This window comes from Mercenaria mercenaria, chromosome 7, assembly GCF_021730395.1.
Source record: "Mercenaria mercenaria strain notata chromosome 7, MADL_Memer_1, whole genome shotgun sequence".
NCBI lineage: Eukaryota > Metazoa > Mollusca > Bivalvia > Venerida > Veneridae > Mercenaria > Mercenaria mercenaria.
Window position 1 is genome coordinate 6,869,549 of NC_069367.1, and position 20,325 is coordinate 6,889,873.

A 20,325-nucleotide genomic window follows, 5' to 3' on the forward strand; every position below is an offset into this window, starting at 1 on the left:
AATCAAATTTTTATTTTACAAAAATGAAATAAATATCATTTAAAAGACAAATTTATTGAGAGTAGGAAACCATTTGCACCTAAGCTTTCACATTAATGATTTTATATAAAAAAATACTTTTAAGAAACGCATATATGAGATTTTTACAAATTTTATATGGAAAATAGAAGGGGAAAGATGACGAGATGATGGCATTAGATATCATGTTAGGAACGAATCAAAAATAAAAATAAAATTTAATTAAAAAATACCGTGTGATGAATCAAATGTTGAACTTTGGTAATATTTTTGCACCTAAGGTTTCTTATTTTTAGTAATTTTGTTATTAAGTAAAATGTGTACATACCCTTCTTATTCTATATAGAAAATCTGACCGCTATCGATTATTGGTCGGAGGAATATTCTTCGGTATGTGTCTTATTTACCTTATGACCTAAACGAAATATTAAGGTTAATATATGAGCAGAATATCAAACACCTTACATTGTACCCTATCATATTTTATGTTCGTAAGTAACAAAAGCAAAAGGGACCTTTGAAGTATCTTATATCTTGCTTTTTTCAAACTTTCTTTAAAACGTATTAGATAACTCTATTTTTCCATTTCAGGTAGTTTCAAAACGTTATTCTTAATATATTTTAAGTAAATGATATATTTGTATTATTATTATCTAATAAAACACATCAAAGCTTAAAATACTTTTGCTGCATCCAACATTCTACATTTTAATGGAAAAACATGTGTACTTGCATTTATCATTTTCGAGGACCATTTCAAAATACAGATAAAAACACTAAAACTGTTTTCCTTACACATAAACTGTGATCCTTCTATACGATCAGTATCAAAACCTTGTAATTTTACGGTTAGATATATAGGTCGCCTGATTTGTTCCTATGTTTACATTGATTTAGTTCACGATATGCTGATATATAGCTATTGTTATTAGTATATAAACACTAAATTACAAATGGAAACATTCCAAATCACACTGCCCAATTTCTACTTGAAAAATTCCGTAATTATTTAAGCTTGCACTCACTTATTTTCCAAATAAAACCTGTCACCAACATTCATTTACGCCATTTCAATAAAATCCGAGGCGGAAAGTATGAATGAATAATCAAAATGAACTACTCTTGAAAAATGTATCGGCTAGCAGTGGCCTATAAAATTTAGTCAGTATAAAACAAAAGCCAAACTCACGTACATTCAAAACATTGCGCGATTATTGACACGTAACGTCTTGACGTCTCTGACGACATTTTAATGCTACAATATTTGTTTCTGCTGTAATTTGTTAATTATGTCGGTATTTGATTAAGCATCATACCATAGACAGGTTTATGTAATTGTCTAGAAGAATGAATATACAAAAAACAAGAGGGCTAAGATGGCCATAGGTCCCTCATGTGAGAAACACGCCGTAACATGTTTGACCTAGTGACCCTTATTTTTGACACCACATGCCCCAGTTTCAAACTCGGACAGAGTTGTTAAGGAGTTGTTAAGGAGATAAATATTCTGACTTAGTTTCATGAAGATTGGACAAAAAATGTGGCCTCTAGAGTGTAAACAAGATTTGTCTTCGATTTGGCCTGAAGACATAGTTTTTTTTACCTAACTGGCCTCTAGAGTGTAAAGAAGTGACCTAGTTTTTAATCCTACATGACCCATAATTGAGATCCTACAGGACTTCATGAACCCAAACATTCTGACCAAATTTTATGAAGATTGAAGCAAATTGTGGCCCCTAGACTGTAAACAAACTCTTTCTTTGATCTGACCTGGTGACCTAGTTTTGACCCCATGTGACCCAGATAAAATCTCATTCGAGATTTCATAGAAACAAACATTCTGACCGAGTTTCATGCACATCAGATGAAAAAATGCAGCCCCTTTTGCATACACAAAGATTATCTTTGATTTGACCTGGTGACTTAGTTTTAGACCCTTGATAACCCATATTCAAACTTGACCTAGATTTCATCAAAACAAACATTCCGACTAATTTCTAATGAGTTTCAAACCTAAAATATGGTCTTTATTATTTATATATATTTTCCTTTCGTCTAGTCTAGTGACCAATTTTTAATCCTACATAACCCAGATACGTACTTAGCCTGAAGATCATCAAGATAAACATTCTGACCAAGTTTCATGAGGATAGAGGCATAAATATGGCCTCTAGACTGTTAAAAAGCTTTTCCTTTGATTTGCCATTGTGACCTAGTTTTTGACCCCGCATAGAACAGATTTGAACTTGAGCTAGAAGTCATCAAGAAAAACATTATGATCAATTCTCATGAGTTTAAAAGTTAAAATGTGGTCTCTAAAGAGTTAACAAGATGGAGTCATAAATATAGAGTGTTTACAAGCTTCTCCTTTGATTTGACCGGGTGACCTAGTTTTTGATTCCACATAACTCAGATTCAAACTAGACCAAGAGGTCATCAAGACAAATATTCTGACTAATTCTCATGAGTTTCAAACTTAAAATGTGATCTCTAGAGTGTTAACAAGATGTTCATTTGATCTGGCCTAGTGACCTAGTTTTTAAACCAACATGACTCAGTTTCGAATAAATGTGGCCTCTATAGTGATAACAAGACAAATGTTGACGCACGACGGACGACGCACGTCGCACGACGGACGAAGACGGACGCCGGACAATGACCGCCCAATAGATCACATTGAGCACTTCGTGGCATAGTGAGCTAAAAATAGCTTGTCAATATTGTAGTAAATTACTACATTCCGCTTTTGGTTGGACATACGCACGTTAAAATTTTATGGTAAACTACTTCCTTAAAACACGATCCTTATGAAAATGTCCTTGACAAGATTTGCATGATAATACACAACGGCGGAGTTTTTGTCCTCTAAAGACAAAGGCAATTTAATGATTTCCAATAATGATGTACTGAACTAAAAAAGATAATAGGTAAGGGTAGATTTCTCGGAAGCATAGAGCACCAAAACATATCTGTCGGTTAACTGTCAAAACAAAAAAATGTAACATTTAAATTACAAAATACTTTGATGTTAAAATGAGCATTTTATGAATGTTCAACAGATTTCTGATCAGTTTAATAATAACTTACAATGATAACTGATTGACAATAAAGTGCAAACCTGAAATATTAAGGGTATATATGGGATGTGTTATCACTGGTACAATGTACAAGGTTTAAAGTTGGTAGTCCCTTCCGGTATGTAAAGACAGATAAAGTTTATGTACCAAGTATGGCTATATTTAAGTGCCCAACCTTTCATTATATATATATAGTACATAGTGAGTATATAATGTCACATACACAATTTTAGTCAATTCTATTTTGTAGCATTCCTATTAACGTTAACGTTATCATGTTTATATGCTCCATCATTCTTTATGTAAAAGTAAAAGGACCGATACGAGTGCGTTATCGCAAATATCATGGCGTTGGGTGCAATTAAGGATAATAGAATTCCGCTTTAAAAGCCGGTGCTGGGGGAACTGCACATTTAAGGAGCAGACTATATCAAACCCAGTCTTCTGTCATGTTGCCTGGTTACGTTCTATGCTTCCAAATAAACATTTAACAAGTTTGATTAACTATCAAAAGATTTTAGATTTCAAGATCAATTTATTAACGCATTAACATTATACAAGGTATATCGCCACAAACTAAAAATGGCGATTATTATTTGTACATGAAGTAATCTGTACAAACACAACAATGTTACATGATACATTTAAAACTATACATACATTCTTCACAATATCACATTAAACCTCTGCAGCTACTGACATTAAAGAAGTTATGCTGTGTTAATCCAAAATTCACATGTGAATATCGTGCATACAACATTTATTTTGTAAATAATATATGTAACCGCATTTAAAGTAATGTTCATCGCAGACAGAAAACAACACATTGTAATATTTATTTCAGCACTGTAATTTTTATCATATAAATTGTGCTGTACGTTACGCGTGCCTCATGTTACATTCAAATTTCTAATAACACACCTATATACAACAATTGCCTTTAAGTGCTTTTTGGCGACTGTAAAATTTCCCAACGTCCTTGGATTTACTGTTGAGAAATTTTCAGGTCTTTTTTGATCATAGAGAACATTCATTTTTACTGTGATGAAATACCATTAAAGCTGGTGCTAGGGAACATGAGGGGTGTTGCACATTTCATTACCTCTCAGGAACATGAGTCATTCAATCCGAGTTTGCAATTGCAAGTATGCTGCTCGATCGCATTTATGCTTCCAAAGACCTTTTGACAGATTTAATTAACCATCACAACAGCGGGTTTCAGTGCCGTTTGGCGGCCCGTACTTGGATTCAGTGTTATAGGTTTTGGTCCTTTTGTATTATGGAGAACGTTATTTTTACTGTAATATAATTCCGCTTTAGCTGGAGCTAGGAGGCGTGAGCGGCGTTGCACGTTTCTCGAGAACGGCTTCTATCTATCAAACTGCTATAGTGCTGCTTAGTTGCATTCTATGCTTCCAAATTATTTTGTTACTGACTTTATTCACTTAAAAGACACGTAGCTGTTTGAAAAGTTAATACGATATATAAATATACAAACATTCACGCTGAACTGAAATGCGCAAATTAATACAACTTAGATTTCATCTGCCATGAGTGATCTTTGCCATCAGCGAAAGATGATCAACTATAAATATCACAATATATATATATGAACTATTAACAAGATTTAAATCAATGCTGAAAATATATAATTCGATAACATAGTGCGAATAAAATTAATCTACTGTACTAATGTTGCCCTTACAACATGGAAATAGGTAAATGTGTAACATTATTTGCTATCGAAAAGCAAAGTTATGCTTTTAAAATTAATATACCCTTACAAAGGTGCAAAGAAAAAACAACACACACAATACTGAAGTCATAAATCGAAATTTAAAGCAATTCTTGCAAACATTAGCTAGTTCAATACGTTCTTGACTATAGTCCTTATAAAGAAAACTTTGCTGAAACTTAAAGGTACTCACCCACAGTTGAAATCAAATGTTTCAATATTTGCATTTCCAATACGTTTGGCATAAATATATAATGGTATATTTGACAGAGAACTAAAATAAATATTAGATATTGGTACAAAGGAAGGAATGTTGCTTTTCACCATTGTTTCAAAAGCATTGCAACGGTTTATAGCTTTCTGCATAACGTTTCTGTTATTTATCATGTTATTGAGAAACCTAGCTAAAACATGTCAATAAATTAGTACCAGTTGTCATTTTTACAGTACGTACTTTTTATGGATTTTTGAGAGAAAACAATTTTCGTCTAAATGTGTGTATGACTCGCATTAAACGCACTTACATGGTCAGATTTATTTTTATTTATTCAGTATTATGAAATATACAATTCACTGAAGTAAATCATTTCAAATTGGCCTGTGAAAAAGTGTAATGAAATAAAAGACATTTACAGTAATGGAATAATTTCAGCATCGTGTATTTCTCGTTTTTCCTTCAATTGTTTTATCTGAGTTATTGATTCCAAGATACGATCTTCAAATTTGATATCATTTGTGCTTATGGTGACATAGTTTTCAACATATTTTAACAAATCCTTTGGCATGTTCTCGATACATATTTGACCTGATGTGCACAAGAGTAAGTAGTTGTAATTCTCAAGCTGAGATTTAGTAAGAATTTCGGTCAATATATACAGTAAGATTTCATCATTTAATATTTCGTCATTGACAATGAAAATGACGAAGTCAGCTGCCTCTAGGATGTCAGGAAGTTCTTCTCTTTTGTCAGTTCCTACCGTAAAAAGCATGTCTAACACTTTCATGGTTAATTTCCTCCCAGAGAGAAAGGACATCAGCTTATTCTTAACATACAAATGAAGTTCATCTGGATAAGAAACAAGAATTCGCTTCGAGTCTATATCAATGCACTGTTCTTCAGTGTTCGCTTCGGTGTTACCATTGTTTGGTGTAAGACTGGCGACCAGGTAATCAATTTTTTCCAAAAGTAGTCTCGCATGCCTATCTACACAGTTAATGCTTCTGACAAAAAGCCTAAGACTTCCATCTAGGTGTTTTTGTTTCTGAATAGTCTTGTCTGTAATCAAAATTAAAGAGTTTATTGACGACGTGATGCATCTGTCATACGCTATATTCCATGCTGCTTGGATAATTTTATCATTTATTGAATCTACTGGCATGCACAAGATTACACTCTTTGAACAAGCTATCAATTTTTCTATGTTTTCTATCCACGTATATCCTACAAAAGAATGCCTGTATAGATCGCCAATTTCGTATCTTCTTTTCCTTAAATGATTAATTATCACTTCTACGAACTTTTTGTCTTCCTGAACGTAAATGACTACAGTATCATAAAAGTTGGTTTCCTCTTTCTGCTTTTTCTTGTCAAAAGGATGTATATTAAAGAAAACAAACAATAAAACTTTAACATTAAACCTGAAAACGTAAATTATCAATGAAAGCACCAGAAGCACGAAAACTACAGAACCTATTATAATTGATGGTAGAAATACGTGTTCAACAAAACTGATATTATTTGCCATACAGACAAAGTGTGAATCTGGGACAGCAATGAACTGCCTGATGTTATTAGACTTGTCCAAACACTGAACGTTTATCCAGTCAGCTATATAGTCTTCATCATTTAGTAGCCATGTCTTCATCCATCTCATGGTGCAATCGCAAACAAATGGATTGTTTGACAATGTAACTTTTGTCAACTGTAGAGATTGTAATTGAATTGGAAGATAGGTCAGGTTATTTGAGTGTAGATAGACGATCCGAGCGATGCTCAATTTGTTAATAACTGATGCAGAGATTTGTTTGATATGGTTATTTGCTAGATTTAAAAGTGTTACGTTTTCTAAATATGAATATGAACTGACTTTTGAAATATTTGAGTTCTCAAACCACAACTCTAATTTATACGATGGTAATAGCTGGGGCATTTCCACCAAAGAACGACCTCTGCAATCAACTACGATCGTGTCTTTAGTTTTTCTTTGAAAGCAGTCACATTTCTGTGGACAATCTTTCAAGGTTACCGCGCAATACTTTTCTCTCTCTGTGATATTCCACATAAGTCGGCCACGTAACTCTGATGGTTGCTCGCACTGAAAAGTGTTTAAAGAAAGCCTAGCTAACCGAATCTGACTTGTCTCGTAAGCACTTTCATACAACCTGCGAATTGCGTATGTGTCACAATTACATGTGAGAGGATTTCTATTAAAATACAGGGTAAAATGTGATAGCAAAGTTAAAAGTTTGTCCAACCGCAGCTCAGTCATATCAACAGATGGAATAGTTTTTATTTCATTATTATGAAGTAAAACTTCCGGAGGCGGTGCTTGTGACTTTATAGGTAATGCCAATTGAGTTTCAACTTCTTTTTCAACTATATTTATTTTCTTTAAATGATCCAAAAGTCTAATGATACTTTGTCCAGTTAATTTTGCATTACATATATGATACACATTTAAAAATGTAGCATAAAAAGGCCAAACAGGGATGTCTTTTAGTGGGTTAGAATTCAGATAGAGCGCTGTAAGAGAATTAGTCAGATTCTTGAAAATATTTACTGGTAAATATTCTATTAGATTATTATTTAGATATATTTCCTGTATATGAGGAAGGGACTGAAATGGGTCAATGTGTATACTTGTTATAAAATTATGGGACACGTCAATGGTCAAAATACTTCTCAGACCTTTGAATATATTTTGCGGTAACACTGTTAATTTGTTATTTTGGAGATGGAGATATTTCAGCAGAGGTTGATTTTGAAATAAATTTTCGTCTACACTTTCTAGATTGTTGTAGGAAAGATCAAGTGTTGTAGTTACAACTATGTCGCGGAATAGGACAGGTTTCATAAATTCAATAGCCATGTTGGTCATGTGTATTTCATCACCTCTTCCACTTAAATGTAGTAAATTTTGATTGATTTTGCAGTTAAGTAAAATGAGAGAAGTTTCTGGAAACAAGTAATAAAATGGATATGGTTTCTGCAAAAAGTCAAAAAACAATTTCAATATATTCATTATTTCTTTATCTTTCATTTCGGTCTTTGTGTGATTTCTGTTGAATGGGAAGTATAAAGCGCCGCGTATGCTTACATTACATAGAACTAAAGTATATAAATTTGGAAATCGTTCTTGAAGTGCAGTAGTGTTCATATCCAAACAAATGCTTAGAGAAAGTATAATTGTACTGGAAAATGTTTGGCTGCAAGAATCCCAAAATAACATTTTCTTAACATTCATTTTCTTTTCATCACATGTGTTTTGAATTCGAAGCGCTTGAAGGTCTGACGCATACATGCACTTAGTGTCCATCTCAAAAATCTTCGGATTTTCGAATACTTGTAACATGATTATTCTTCCAAACACTAGAATAACATTGACCTCTTCAAGTGCAACTGAACATTTATCTAGAATTAACGCTATATTCCACTTCCGTGTGATATTCACTATACTAGAGTTGAAGGGCATGAAATGAATTTGGGTTTTAGAACACAAAAATTTAAGAGCAATCGTAAGATTTGATGAGTTGATTGTCCCAGTGTTATTTATGTCTTGTTCATGTGTTGATGATAAAACACTATAAACGAATGTCGTGTTCACCGAACACTCTTCGTTTTCAAAAATGTGGAAAGTGACATATCTGTCCAATGGATTTTTTATATTCCCTTCTTTCTGTTCATCGAGGGAATGGAGTAGCGCACAATCTTTTGCACAGCTCAACACTCTCAATAAGCTACACATGGTTATTGTCAAAAGAATGGACATTGTATTTATATATTTCATTGCTAAAGTTATTACAATATTCCTTAATAGCGGTATAGCATCAGCAGCTTTATAAATTTAATATGTATATAAGTTTTTTCTGCTTTTTCTGCAATGATTTTGATGTCATGTATATCGCATCGGAAACTGAAAGGTCTCTGGCATCAGTAGAATAACCAACGTACATAGTATATTATATAAGTAATCACTCGCCTTTCTAATTCAAATATTTACGGTTCTATACTGTCTTTAATATCCGAACCATGCCATCTCGTATCAATAGTTACTATACATCACGTTCAAGCATGTATTATATACGAATAATCTCCGATTGTCGTGTTTATATCCAAAATAAAAAAATAAATAAATTGTGCGAAAGTTATGCAGATTTTTATCAAACCACAATAAAGAGTTACATTATGTTTTCTTTTTTTTGTAAATATTCTTCTAAAATATTTTGAGCCCTATCACACCATACATATGCATTTTGATATGATTTCATTTGACATTTTTATTCACATTAAATAGAATTGTGAATAAGGAAGTCTTTTTTAAAAGATATATTTGATTGGATAATTATTTATAATAGCTGCGCGTCGTTAATTTCAGTTTCGGTTATGAACTAAAATACCCTAAATAATTTAATTTTCAGTCAAAGAATAGCAAAATAATAAAATGCCATGTACGGAGGGGGGGGGGGGGGTGGTGAATAGAGAATAACGCTAACATTTTAACGTGTTTCTCAAAAACCATTCAAGATAGGCATATGTTATTTTATTTGTATATGTAACTATATAATGCGCATAACCATGCATAACTTTGAAACGAATATAGATACTTTATCATTAGCCGATGTTTGTGTAATTTGAGTAATTTGAAGGCAGTGCAACGTCAAAATTTTGGCGAGGGTTTAATTTTCGCTATATTCGCGCGGCCTTACATCTCGCGAAAATTAATCCTCATGTAAATATTTGCGATAAGTATAATTCAAACTCACGTTTGACACCTGTTTTTACAATTTCGCGAATATCAAACTTTGCGAACGTACTCAAAATTTCAAATTCGCGAAATTTCGACCCAACAAATGATGTGCTTTAACAGTACGTGATAATGTAGACTTATATAATAATTCAGTGTTAGACTATGTATGTCATAAAATATTTTCCACCTTGTTAAAGACACTTCTACAACCGGCTAACTAACGTTATCTATGCTATTTAGAAAATGGTTACCTCTGGATTGATATTGTTTCAGGACCTGTTGAACGACACAAGAGCAATATCTCTTTTTTCCACCGTCTAGGAGCTTTGGAATCCAATTTGTAGCAACAATACGCCTGCTCAGAATTGCTTTCAGATATCTGGAGCAAGATTCTTTAAGACAGATTCAATTAAGAACTATTTTCTGTTACGGTATACCATAGGTTAATGTGAATCTTTTTAGTGATTCATTATGTTGAACGTTTTTAAAGCCTTCGACGGCGTCTTGTGAAATAAAGAAGGATCTTACAATATATACATTGACAAAGTCGGATGTCACTTCATTTCGTTATAGAAAAATTGTTTAGTTTTAACGAAATATCATACTATTATGCTAAAATATATAAAATTACATAAAAGTGATACGTCGGGCATTCGAACGTATTCATAATGGGTTGGTTCGAACTGAATTGATAACATTGAGTTTATACAGCCATGTAAAATGTGTTTGCATTGCACGGGTATGCCAAGGCGAGGTAAAAGAGTTAATGTTGAGGATACTTGTAAAAAAGGAGGAAAACAGACTGGTGGTGGGAAGAGCGCTGTCAGTCATGCATTTAGTACTATTTGCTGAGGGAAACACAGCTTTTTCTGGCTGTGAAAAAATCCCACCAAAACACAATATAAATATAATGTGTTTGAATATTCTCTGTCATGACCGATAAACCTACTTTAGACAAATGTATATAGTCTCTAAATAATTCGTATTGTTCTTTTATTCGGGGATATCAAATGTAACCCCCGCCCATCTGCAAGCAAAAAGTAACTATTTCTGTATTCTTTCTGAATTCTTGTCCTGATTTGATCAATCTGAAAATGATTGCGTTCATTTCGATAATAGTCTAGGAAGAATAACCGACCAGACAATTTGGGTATATGGGAATAGGTTAAGAATATTATAGATAGTGGAATTTATATGAAATTGCAAAATTGCTGGTATTTGCCCTAAGTAATTGTCTCCGCAAGTGAATAATTAACATAAGTGGAGGTGGATTTTTTTGCTGACATATTCTGAACTGTGTTTAAAGATGGTGAAACCGCATTCAATCCAGGCTGAAATTTCCATTCCACGTAACCACCAAGATCCCACAGACCCATATTCTTATCAAAAGTATCCCTGATTATTATGAAGATTCAACAATCCATTCTGCAAATTGTCCTAGTTTCATTAAACAAAGAGATAACTTTCACTTACAAAACTTAAGAAAACCTAGAAAAATAATATTCTTATGGGAAAAATGTGTTAAAAGAGTGAATGATTTAAATAGTGGTCAATAGATGGTCTTATGTAAGTCTTGAATGCAGAGAAATTGTCAGTGACCAAACTACGTTATGACATTTGCTGTTGAACCTATATTGTAGAGTTAGGTAGCACACACTTTTCTAAATAAATGACTGAAATGTTTTTGAGAGGCAACAACGTTTGATCTCAAAGGCAGCTTTCTACTGTGAAGTCATTTTATTTTGTAGACTCAAAATTTCGCGGGTTTTGTAAAAGAAGCTATTTTATAGGGATATGAATTTGTGGATATCTAATAATTATTTTGAACATAAAATTAAAAGAAATTTTACTTGTTACTTGAATAAAATTTTAGTGAAATAACTCAAATACCTAAGAAAATTAGGAACAACACGAACTTTGATAATTTTGCAGAATATAATTCCTTCAAGAGTCGTATCGGAATGACTTTTTAAGTTGGAGGCCCATAAATAGACTCTTCAAATTAGGTGTTGCTAGTACTGTGAAATCATTAATATTCGTGGGGGACTAATTTTCGTGGATTTCGTGGTTGAGTCAATCCACGAAATTTAATACCAACGAACAAGTAAAATTCCCATTCATTTTATGTTAAAAAGTTGAAATCCACGAATTCATATCCCCACGAAATTGCTGTTTTGACCAAAACCACGAAATTTCATGCCCACGAAATTAAATGATTTTAGAGTATGATCTCTTACATAGAGCTTTATTGTTAGGTTATACATCTAGGTCTTATATGAAGACTATCTTTAATTAGGAATGTGTGTCTACCTTCGTCCAAGTTCGCTGTTATATTTACGTAGTAAGGGTACCCTGAACTTGTTTTCCTTTCCCTTTTTCTGATTGACCAGAATGATTTTGGTAATGTTTCCCCTCTTGGCTAATGGTGGTATGCACAAAGTTTTTAAGCGCTTGATGGATGGTACCTTTGCCAGAATATTTCAGCTTCTTAGTTTAGCATAACTTCAGCAGGTGTTTTCATGGAGGAAATGTTTGTGCCATAAATATTATAGAGAATGCTGGCTCTGCGAGTGCTTACAAAATCCTGTAAATGCTTTCTTTGGAATCTATCTATGGTAATGTGCGTCGTTTAAAATTAGGAATAATACTTCTGCACAGCGATGTATTTTTTTCTGTTATCTTACCCTATTTGGGCATGTAAGCATGTCACATTCTCCATGGGTACGTTTGCCTATAAGTACCAGTAACATACAACGGAGCTTTTAAAGTCGGCTGTGAGGATAAAATCCTCTGCTTCCCTGAGCCTACACTTCTGATGGTGTCTTGGCTACAACTAAGCGTGTCGTAGGGTAAATTAACTGTTTGTATAAATCCTTTAATGTTTTGGTTGTTTAATTTAATTTTCCTTTTTATGTCTAGTCTGGTGATACGTACGTTCGCTAAAATACTCCAATATGTATGTATGGTCCAAGGGAAATTAATCATCGCCTCCTTTGATAATCTTATTAATATTTATGCATGTGACTTATTTTAACTAATGGCTATCTGGTCACTTTAAAGACCAATTTTTTGAAAAGTTTATATATTTGATACTATGCGAAATAAAACCAAATACCTTTGGATATATTACATACATATTCAGCTGAATTATAGTTTTTTTCATTGTTATTTTATTTACTGTTGCATCTGAAATACTGTATTGATATTGCTTGTATTTAATTGAGCCGCACCATGGGAAAACCAACATAGTGGGTTTGCGACCAGCATGGATCCAGACCATCCTGCGCATCTGCGCAGTCTGGTCAGGATCCATGCTGGTCGCTTTCAAAGCCTATTGCAATTAGAAAAACTGTTAGCAAACAACATGGATTCTTACCAGACTGCGCGGATGCGCAGGCTGGTCTGGATCTATGCTGGTCGTAAAGCCACTATGTTGGTTTTCTCATGGCGCGGCTCAATTAATTATTACGAGTTTAAATTTATCTTTTTTTACTGACATTTCATTATTTCTTGTAAATATTTAACATTGGTTGTTTTATATTTTCAGATTATATCGTAGTTGTGAGCATCTCATCATGGATCATTTTTATTAAATCCACCATTAAAAATCGAGATTGTTTTGTCATCTGACCCAAGACAACAAAGAAAATAGCAGGGCAATCATGAAGCCAAATCGTCTGTAAGGCAATCCTGCGGTTGGGGGCAAATGAGGATGATAGGTGCATCAACTAACAGATGTATCTATTCGTCTGATGTGATATTTGTAGGTGTGTTAAAGAAAAATATTATGATGAATTTTGTTGAGCTGAAGTTTAGCTCAATGGAGGAGAGGCACAATGTTGTTCTTGGTTGCTGAAACATCGCATTGGGCCTTCCTCAAGACGCTGTATATACTTGGTAGGTATTTCAGCCAAGGATAATATATGCGTCTTCAATGTAAATTGTCATCTGATAGTCAGACATGAACCTTGTTTTGATGCTTTAACCTTTGGCCTGCTGTCAGTAAGTGATTCTGCCTTTGCGACTATTTAAATTTCATTGAACACCCCTTCAAATAGTAACCGTACTGCCAAAATTGAATGATGGACCAGTCCATTTTAGAAAATTAGCAGCGTAAAAGTCAAGCGGTGATGGTTACGGCATGACGTAATTTGTTCTTATTTCCTCGAGAGGTTTTGGAGGTTTGGCAGGTGATACTATGGCTATGGGGTTTCCTGTGGAAGATCCTGAGGGGCCAACCTAAGTAGAATCTTTTGAGTCTAACGCCATCTGAATCGAAGTACATAATGCCATGAAGCTTGGGACTGTTTCTTTTATTAACCACCATAGAATAGGGGCTTCCCTGACGTATTCTTGTGATGGACTCACAGAGGCAATGCTGGTGAAGTATTCAGTAGCCGGTAAAAGTCATTGTGGAAGGTGTTTGCTGCATCGGCGAGGTCATTTCTAGTTTGGTATCTTTGACGGTACGATTTGCATTACTGGAATGCATGTGGATACAAAATAACGTTTTCGAAAGGAAGACATGCTCATCTTCGATGTAGATCTCTTTTCCTATTGTTAATGTACACAACATGACGACAGTTTGTTTTTATTTTGCCAAATCTGGTATCGATTGCAAAAGGTTGGCTACTTTGTTCAATATATCTATATTATATTGCATAGGTAATTACATACTTCAAACAGAGTAGTAGATGTTTTTACTGAACTTATCTTTTCATATTGTTGAACACATTGGAGAAACTTTGAAATGCTATCTCGTACTGTAAATGTCGTAACATAGTTTGATGTTACTTTGTTACCAATTTCTGACATTGTTTCAAACATTAGTATATTTAAGATATAACGGTTTGTATAATACATGTTGTTGGCAAAGACATATGAAATTGATTTCAATTTTGCCAACAGTGACAGAATTAGCAAATAAATAATATGTGGCAGTGTGTACATTTTATCACCTTTTTAACGCTTAACTACATTTTGTAAATCTCATGTGAATAGATTCCATCTAAAAAGTCCTATATGTGATTTTTTGCGACTATTTTAAAATGTGCTGAAATAGGACATAGTTACCTGGGACCTTCGGGATCCTTTTTATTTTTAAAGTCATACTTTTTATAGATGATGTTTTATTTTTATTTTTATATTTATAAAACTTTTGTGCTTTTGCACAGCCTGTGTAGATCCGAGATAAAAGTTCATAACTATTTTGTTAACTGAATCAATATTTCTTTTATATCTAGCCCAAGGCGGTCTAAACTTTTCGAAGTCAAAGTAACTTGAGAACTGTAATGTGCAAATTTGATAAAAATTACTTTTTTATCTAATCAAAGGCATTTTACAAAAAAATCTGTTTTCACAATAGTTAAAAGTTAAGAATGTAAATTTGCATCAAATCACAGCAGTTGTATTTTATACATCCATTCGGTATTTCTGTACCATATATGAAAGCGTCTACTTGTAGATATATCTTTTACATTTGTTCCAAGCTTAGCTGTTTAGAAAAAGATTTGTGGCTTTATGACATGTGGACGGACTTCTAAATTTTGCAGATGATAAAGCTGAAATTAGAAGCCTGTGAATATATCTACGCAGTTGGTATGTTCTTTCTTAATCGTGTACGAGGGATGTTCGAAATTATTTCTATCTGGAGACTTAAAATTTCAAGTTAGCCCAAAAGGGCTCATTTCATGCCCTCGAAGTACTCCCCGTGGCTAGAAATGCAAAGTTTCAGCCGATGTATCCACTTCTTGAAGGCGTGATGGTACGCTGATTTGGGCACAGTAATAAGGTACTGATGAATGGCAGATCCAAGTGCCTGTCGGGACTGGTATTTCCGCCCAGCAAGGAATGATTTCAATTTCGGAAACAAAAAGAAATCACATGAGGCAAGGTCTGGGGAATACGGGGGGTGAGGCAAAACAGTTACTTTTTCTTTCTTCAAAAACGCCGTAACTATTGCGGAGGTATGAGCGGGGGCATTGTCATGTAGAAGACGGACATGTTTAAAACCAGTGGCAGGGCGTCGTTTCTGATAATACTTTTTCAGTTTCTTCAGTACTACGTCTTTGTAGTACTTTCCGGTGATGCTTTTGCCCTTTTTCACCGGCACTTTTATTGCGACTCCTTCACCAGAGAAGAAGATTGCATACAAAACCTTCTTTGCACTCAAAGAACGTTTGGCAATTATTGGGCGTTTGCTGTGTTTAGTGGCCCAGATCTTATTGCTAACCTTTCTGACGGGCTCAAAATAATGGACCCAGGTTTCATCACCTGTGACGACATTGGCAAACTGCTTTTTGTCATATTTTGGAAACATTTGAAGCAGCTTTTTGGCCACTTTAACCTGTATATACTTTTGGCATCCAATATATATTATTCGTTAGATCATGTCCATTTTTAGATTATCGAAAGGTAAATAACCAGTAAGATAAAAATAGTTTATCCAAGAAATAAAACTTCCTAAACTGCTAAAACTAAAAATAAGTATACGTGTTCGTTTTCGTTTTCGATAACAGGAATCGTTTCCGGAAGAAGAATGCTTTTAAAAATAAAATGAAAATTGCTCCAAATAATAGCGGAAGAAGAATGCTTTTCGAAATAATAAAAAGATATTTGGTCCACGTAATATTATGTGTTAACTGTTTAGTTTGACATATTTGTGAGAGAGCATTGTCTGTGAATTTTACTAGTTAATTATATTAACGTCCTTTTTCATTATTTAACAAAGTTTGAACCTAAAGTCACTTCCGGAAAAAGAGAATTTTAGAAAAATGGTCAGTCTTCTGCTGTTGCGATGAAAATTGAGTTAATAAAATTCATTTTATTGCGAATGATTATATGATATCATAGAATGTCTGAGTAGAGAAATTTTGAATTTAAGACATCACAAATGCGCAATATATTCTCCGAGAATCTATATTCAGTGTGAATCTTATACGGTCATGATACTAATATTTGCTGACATTTCTTGATATTCATATAATCTAACATGTCTTTCCCTGTAAGATTTTTATCCTTGTTTTAGTTAGATATTCGTATTTAAAAGCATGTCTTGATATTCATATTCTTGATACTCAAAATATACACGGAAGGTTTCGTTTAGTAAAACAGTTAAGCTAAGTATGGGACATTCATTCCCACATCATTCTCTTAATATTTTTATTGCAATGGTTCGTAATAATCGATCGGGCCAGGATAAAGAAACGAGATAAGATTTAAAGGTTTATTTGTTTTGAATAGTATTAATTTGGATGCATTTCCTAAAATAGACCGACGTAATACACCGTACTTTTTGTACTTTCATGATTATGATTTGGCGGTATTTTATACATGTGCATACTAGGAGATGTTAATAAAATTTAAAATTCCTGTTTTGTACAATAAAATGGTATGTTCTGATGCATTTCTTGAAATAGAACCACATAAATACAGTACAATTTCTATACTTTCATAACGATTGCTTGGTGGTATTTCATGTGTTTACGTACCTTAGGTTTAGGTAAAAGTTCTTAATTTACGTTACTTTGTACCCTTATCAGCCATTTACCACAACACAAGTGGTCATTTGCTTAGTGTTTAGTTCCTATTCACATTATAGCGCAGTATTATCGTGTACACTCTAATCATATCGTTAGAATAATTAGAATTGAAAGTGCCGAAAACTTTAATCATCACCAGAAACCTTCTTATTTTGACACATCCAGTAATTGTGTGTGTATGTGAGTGTGTGCGTGTGCGTGTGCGTGTGCGTGTGCGTGTGTGTGTGCGTGTGCGTGTGTGTGTGTGTGTGTGTGTGTGTGTTCGGGTTCAATGTCTTTTTCAACAGTTTTTCAGTTATAAACAAAGGTGTATACTTGTAGCAGTGAGCACAATGCCCAACTTTATAGTGCTACCTCTCTGGAATATCACGCCGTAGACACGTGGCATGATACCCCGCCCAGTCACATTATACTGACACCGGGTTGAACAGTCCTAGCACTATCCTCTTAATGCTGAGCGCCAAGCGAGGAAGCAATTAGTACCATTTTAACGTCTTTGGTATGTCGCGGCCGGGCATCGAACCCAAGACCTCCCGCACTCGAAGCGGACGCTCTACGATTAGGCTACCGAGGCGGTACTTTGCTAACTATATATTCTTGAAAATGCAGAAATTTAGGTAAACAAAAGTATTGTTACAATGTAACTGAATATTAAAATTTTTACAAATTGAATTATGTCATCTAAATATTTTTTTAAAATTGTATGATTATAAACCACAAGAAAAATCATACTCATATTTGTTTATATTCAAGCATTCTTGCGGTTATCTATGCACTATTTTCCAATAATAGATAGCCGGAAGACAAGTAACTAATGAAACAAAAAAGCACGTGCATTGTGTTGAACTCAACTGCCAAACAAGGCAAAAACCAGTAAAATGTACTTGCAATTTCATTTTCGGTAAATTCAGCGTTAGCGGATGTAGCATCTTTTCAAAGATCTATGAAAAGCGGATTCATTACTTTGCTGCAAAGAATAAAAAAGTCGAACGTTCAGTTTAATATTTTGGTGAGTTTAGCATTAAATTTTATATTTCGTGGTGTTAAGTTAACATTTTATTATTGAAAAGAAGTAAATAAAAAAAATTAAATTCATTTTCAAAATGAAAGGTATTAAAAAAACGTTAAGTGTTCTATTCACATCTGCTGTTGAGATGAATATGGATTTTGACCCTTGGAATGCGTGACAATATAACATTTTAGTGTAACTTACACAATTACAGTGTGGCGTTCAGTTACGGACATTGGAAACATATGAAAAATATTTGTTTAAACAGAGAAAACATTAGTTTAAGACAACAAGATTTAGAAATATATTTTATTTGTGAATCAGTAGTCAGGTGCTTTTTTATTCTTTCAAGATTATCTGATATTCATATTTTACAACTGTTTGTGGTAATCGATCGGATAAAGATCACGCAGGAATGGGGGATAAAATAAAACAAAAAAAAAACTTGTTTATTTGATCTTATTTCTTAAATAGAACCTCGTAATATAATGCTCGTTTTGCACTTTCATAATGCTTTGGCGATATTTTATGCATTAGCTTTTCATCAGGTCAAAATAGGTTTATTTTTCAGTTTTGTTTGTTAAATCTATCATCGCAGCATTCTCGTGATATTAAACTTTTCCAACAGTTGTAATAATCGACTGGGTCAAGGTGAACAAAGAAAATAAAATACAAAATTCTTTTGTTTTGAAAAATATTATGGTAAGTTTTATTGCATTTCTTAAAATAGAACCACGTAATAAAGCTCACGTTTTATACTTTCATAACGATGATCTGGCGGTATATTACGTGTTTAAATACCTTAAGAGGTTTAGATGACAGGTTTTGTACTTTGCTTTGTACCCCGATCAGCCGTTCAGTGATGTATAAGTCAAAGCAGGTTTATTTGTTCATTAAACTTGTTTTATTCATTTCACAGCCAAAACATTATCCTGGATCAATTAATTGTACCCCTTTATCGTCAGAATAAAAAGAAGTGGATGTGCCGAAAACCTTTCTGAAGCAACACCAAATTTATAACTTATCTATGTATTAAGACGTGTTAAATGGATATCGCTGAAATTAAGAAGAAAATTTCGCTAAGTAAGCAGGCTATGTTGTTTATGAAAATTCAAAAATTTAACAAAATTGGATATTGCGATGTTAGAATTTAAACATTTTACAATCATGAACCATTTATGAAATTTTTATTTTGAAATTTTAAACATGCGATTGTCATTATCAGGAAAGAGAATCTTTAGAAAAATAAAACTATTTTCTTATTCAGTCATTCTTTCATTTAATAAAAACAAACCATTTAATATGTAAATATGGAAATTTAATAAGTATCAGTAACAGTTATACGACTTCATGGTAGAATCTTGCTTTTGATTTTATTTGGAGATTTTGGAGAATTTTCTTCAACAACTGTCTTCACATATCTGGCTTCGATTAGACTAAAATTATCTTCCAATTATCTTCCAATGACCAGTAATTGTAATCCATGTCAAAACGCATAGTATAGTACGCGGATTCTAACACGAAGCTATAAGTTTTCCTATATTGTGTGCTATTATGCAACAAATCATTTTTTCTAACGTCACAATTATTACGTCATAGCGTCGAATGATATAGCGGAAACCAACAGAAAACAGACAAATGTTTGATAGATGTCAAGGATGTACATAATACTCATTGATAACGTGTTAGAATCGAAAGTGTTTTGCTCTTGAATAAAATCATTGTTCTTTGTAATTTTAGATACGTTCGCTTCTAAACTCCAAAGAATAATTTTATTCAAAGACAAATCACTGTTTGAGATAGATCTACATCATTTCTTCAATACCGTCGACAGCAAACAACCTATATCTAGAAAGAGACTCTTTTGCGATAAGTTACTTGGTTGTTATAGTTGTTTCCAAACAAAATTCCCACCGTATAGATCTAGGTCGGGTATGAGGTAAGCTACGGTTTTGAACTTCTCACAATGGAAGGATTT

The 20,325-nt window shown here is 33.4% G+C and overlaps 2 protein-coding genes across 6 annotated transcripts in view; one reads left to right on the forward strand and one right to left on the reverse strand.

The window, feature by feature from the left end:
• Positions 1-3,616: 3,616 nt before the first annotated feature.
• On the reverse strand, positions 3,617-9,321 carry LOC128558418 (protein toll-like). The gene has a single exon (XM_053547463.1). It carries the CDS (start codon positions 8,835-8,837, stop codon positions 5,460-5,462), a length of 3,378 nt encoding a protein of 1,125 aa, XP_053403438.1. The 5' UTR covers positions 8,838-9,321; the 3' UTR covers positions 3,617-5,459.
• An 8,893-nt stretch (positions 9,322-18,214) lies between these two features.
• LOC123554980 (glutathione synthetase-like) overlaps positions 18,215-20,325 on the forward strand; it is a 52,893-nt gene continuing 50,782 nt past the window's right edge. For 2 of the 5 annotated variants that reach the window (XM_053547470.1, XM_053547468.1), the window contains exon 1: positions 20,073-20,286. The gene's annotated coding sequence lies outside the window, so the exon portion shown is untranslated. Of the gene's footprint in view, positions 18,348-20,070; positions 20,287-20,325 lie in introns of those variants that run through there. The other 3 variants (XM_053547469.1, XM_053547471.1, XM_053547472.1) reach the window with 3 other exon arrangements.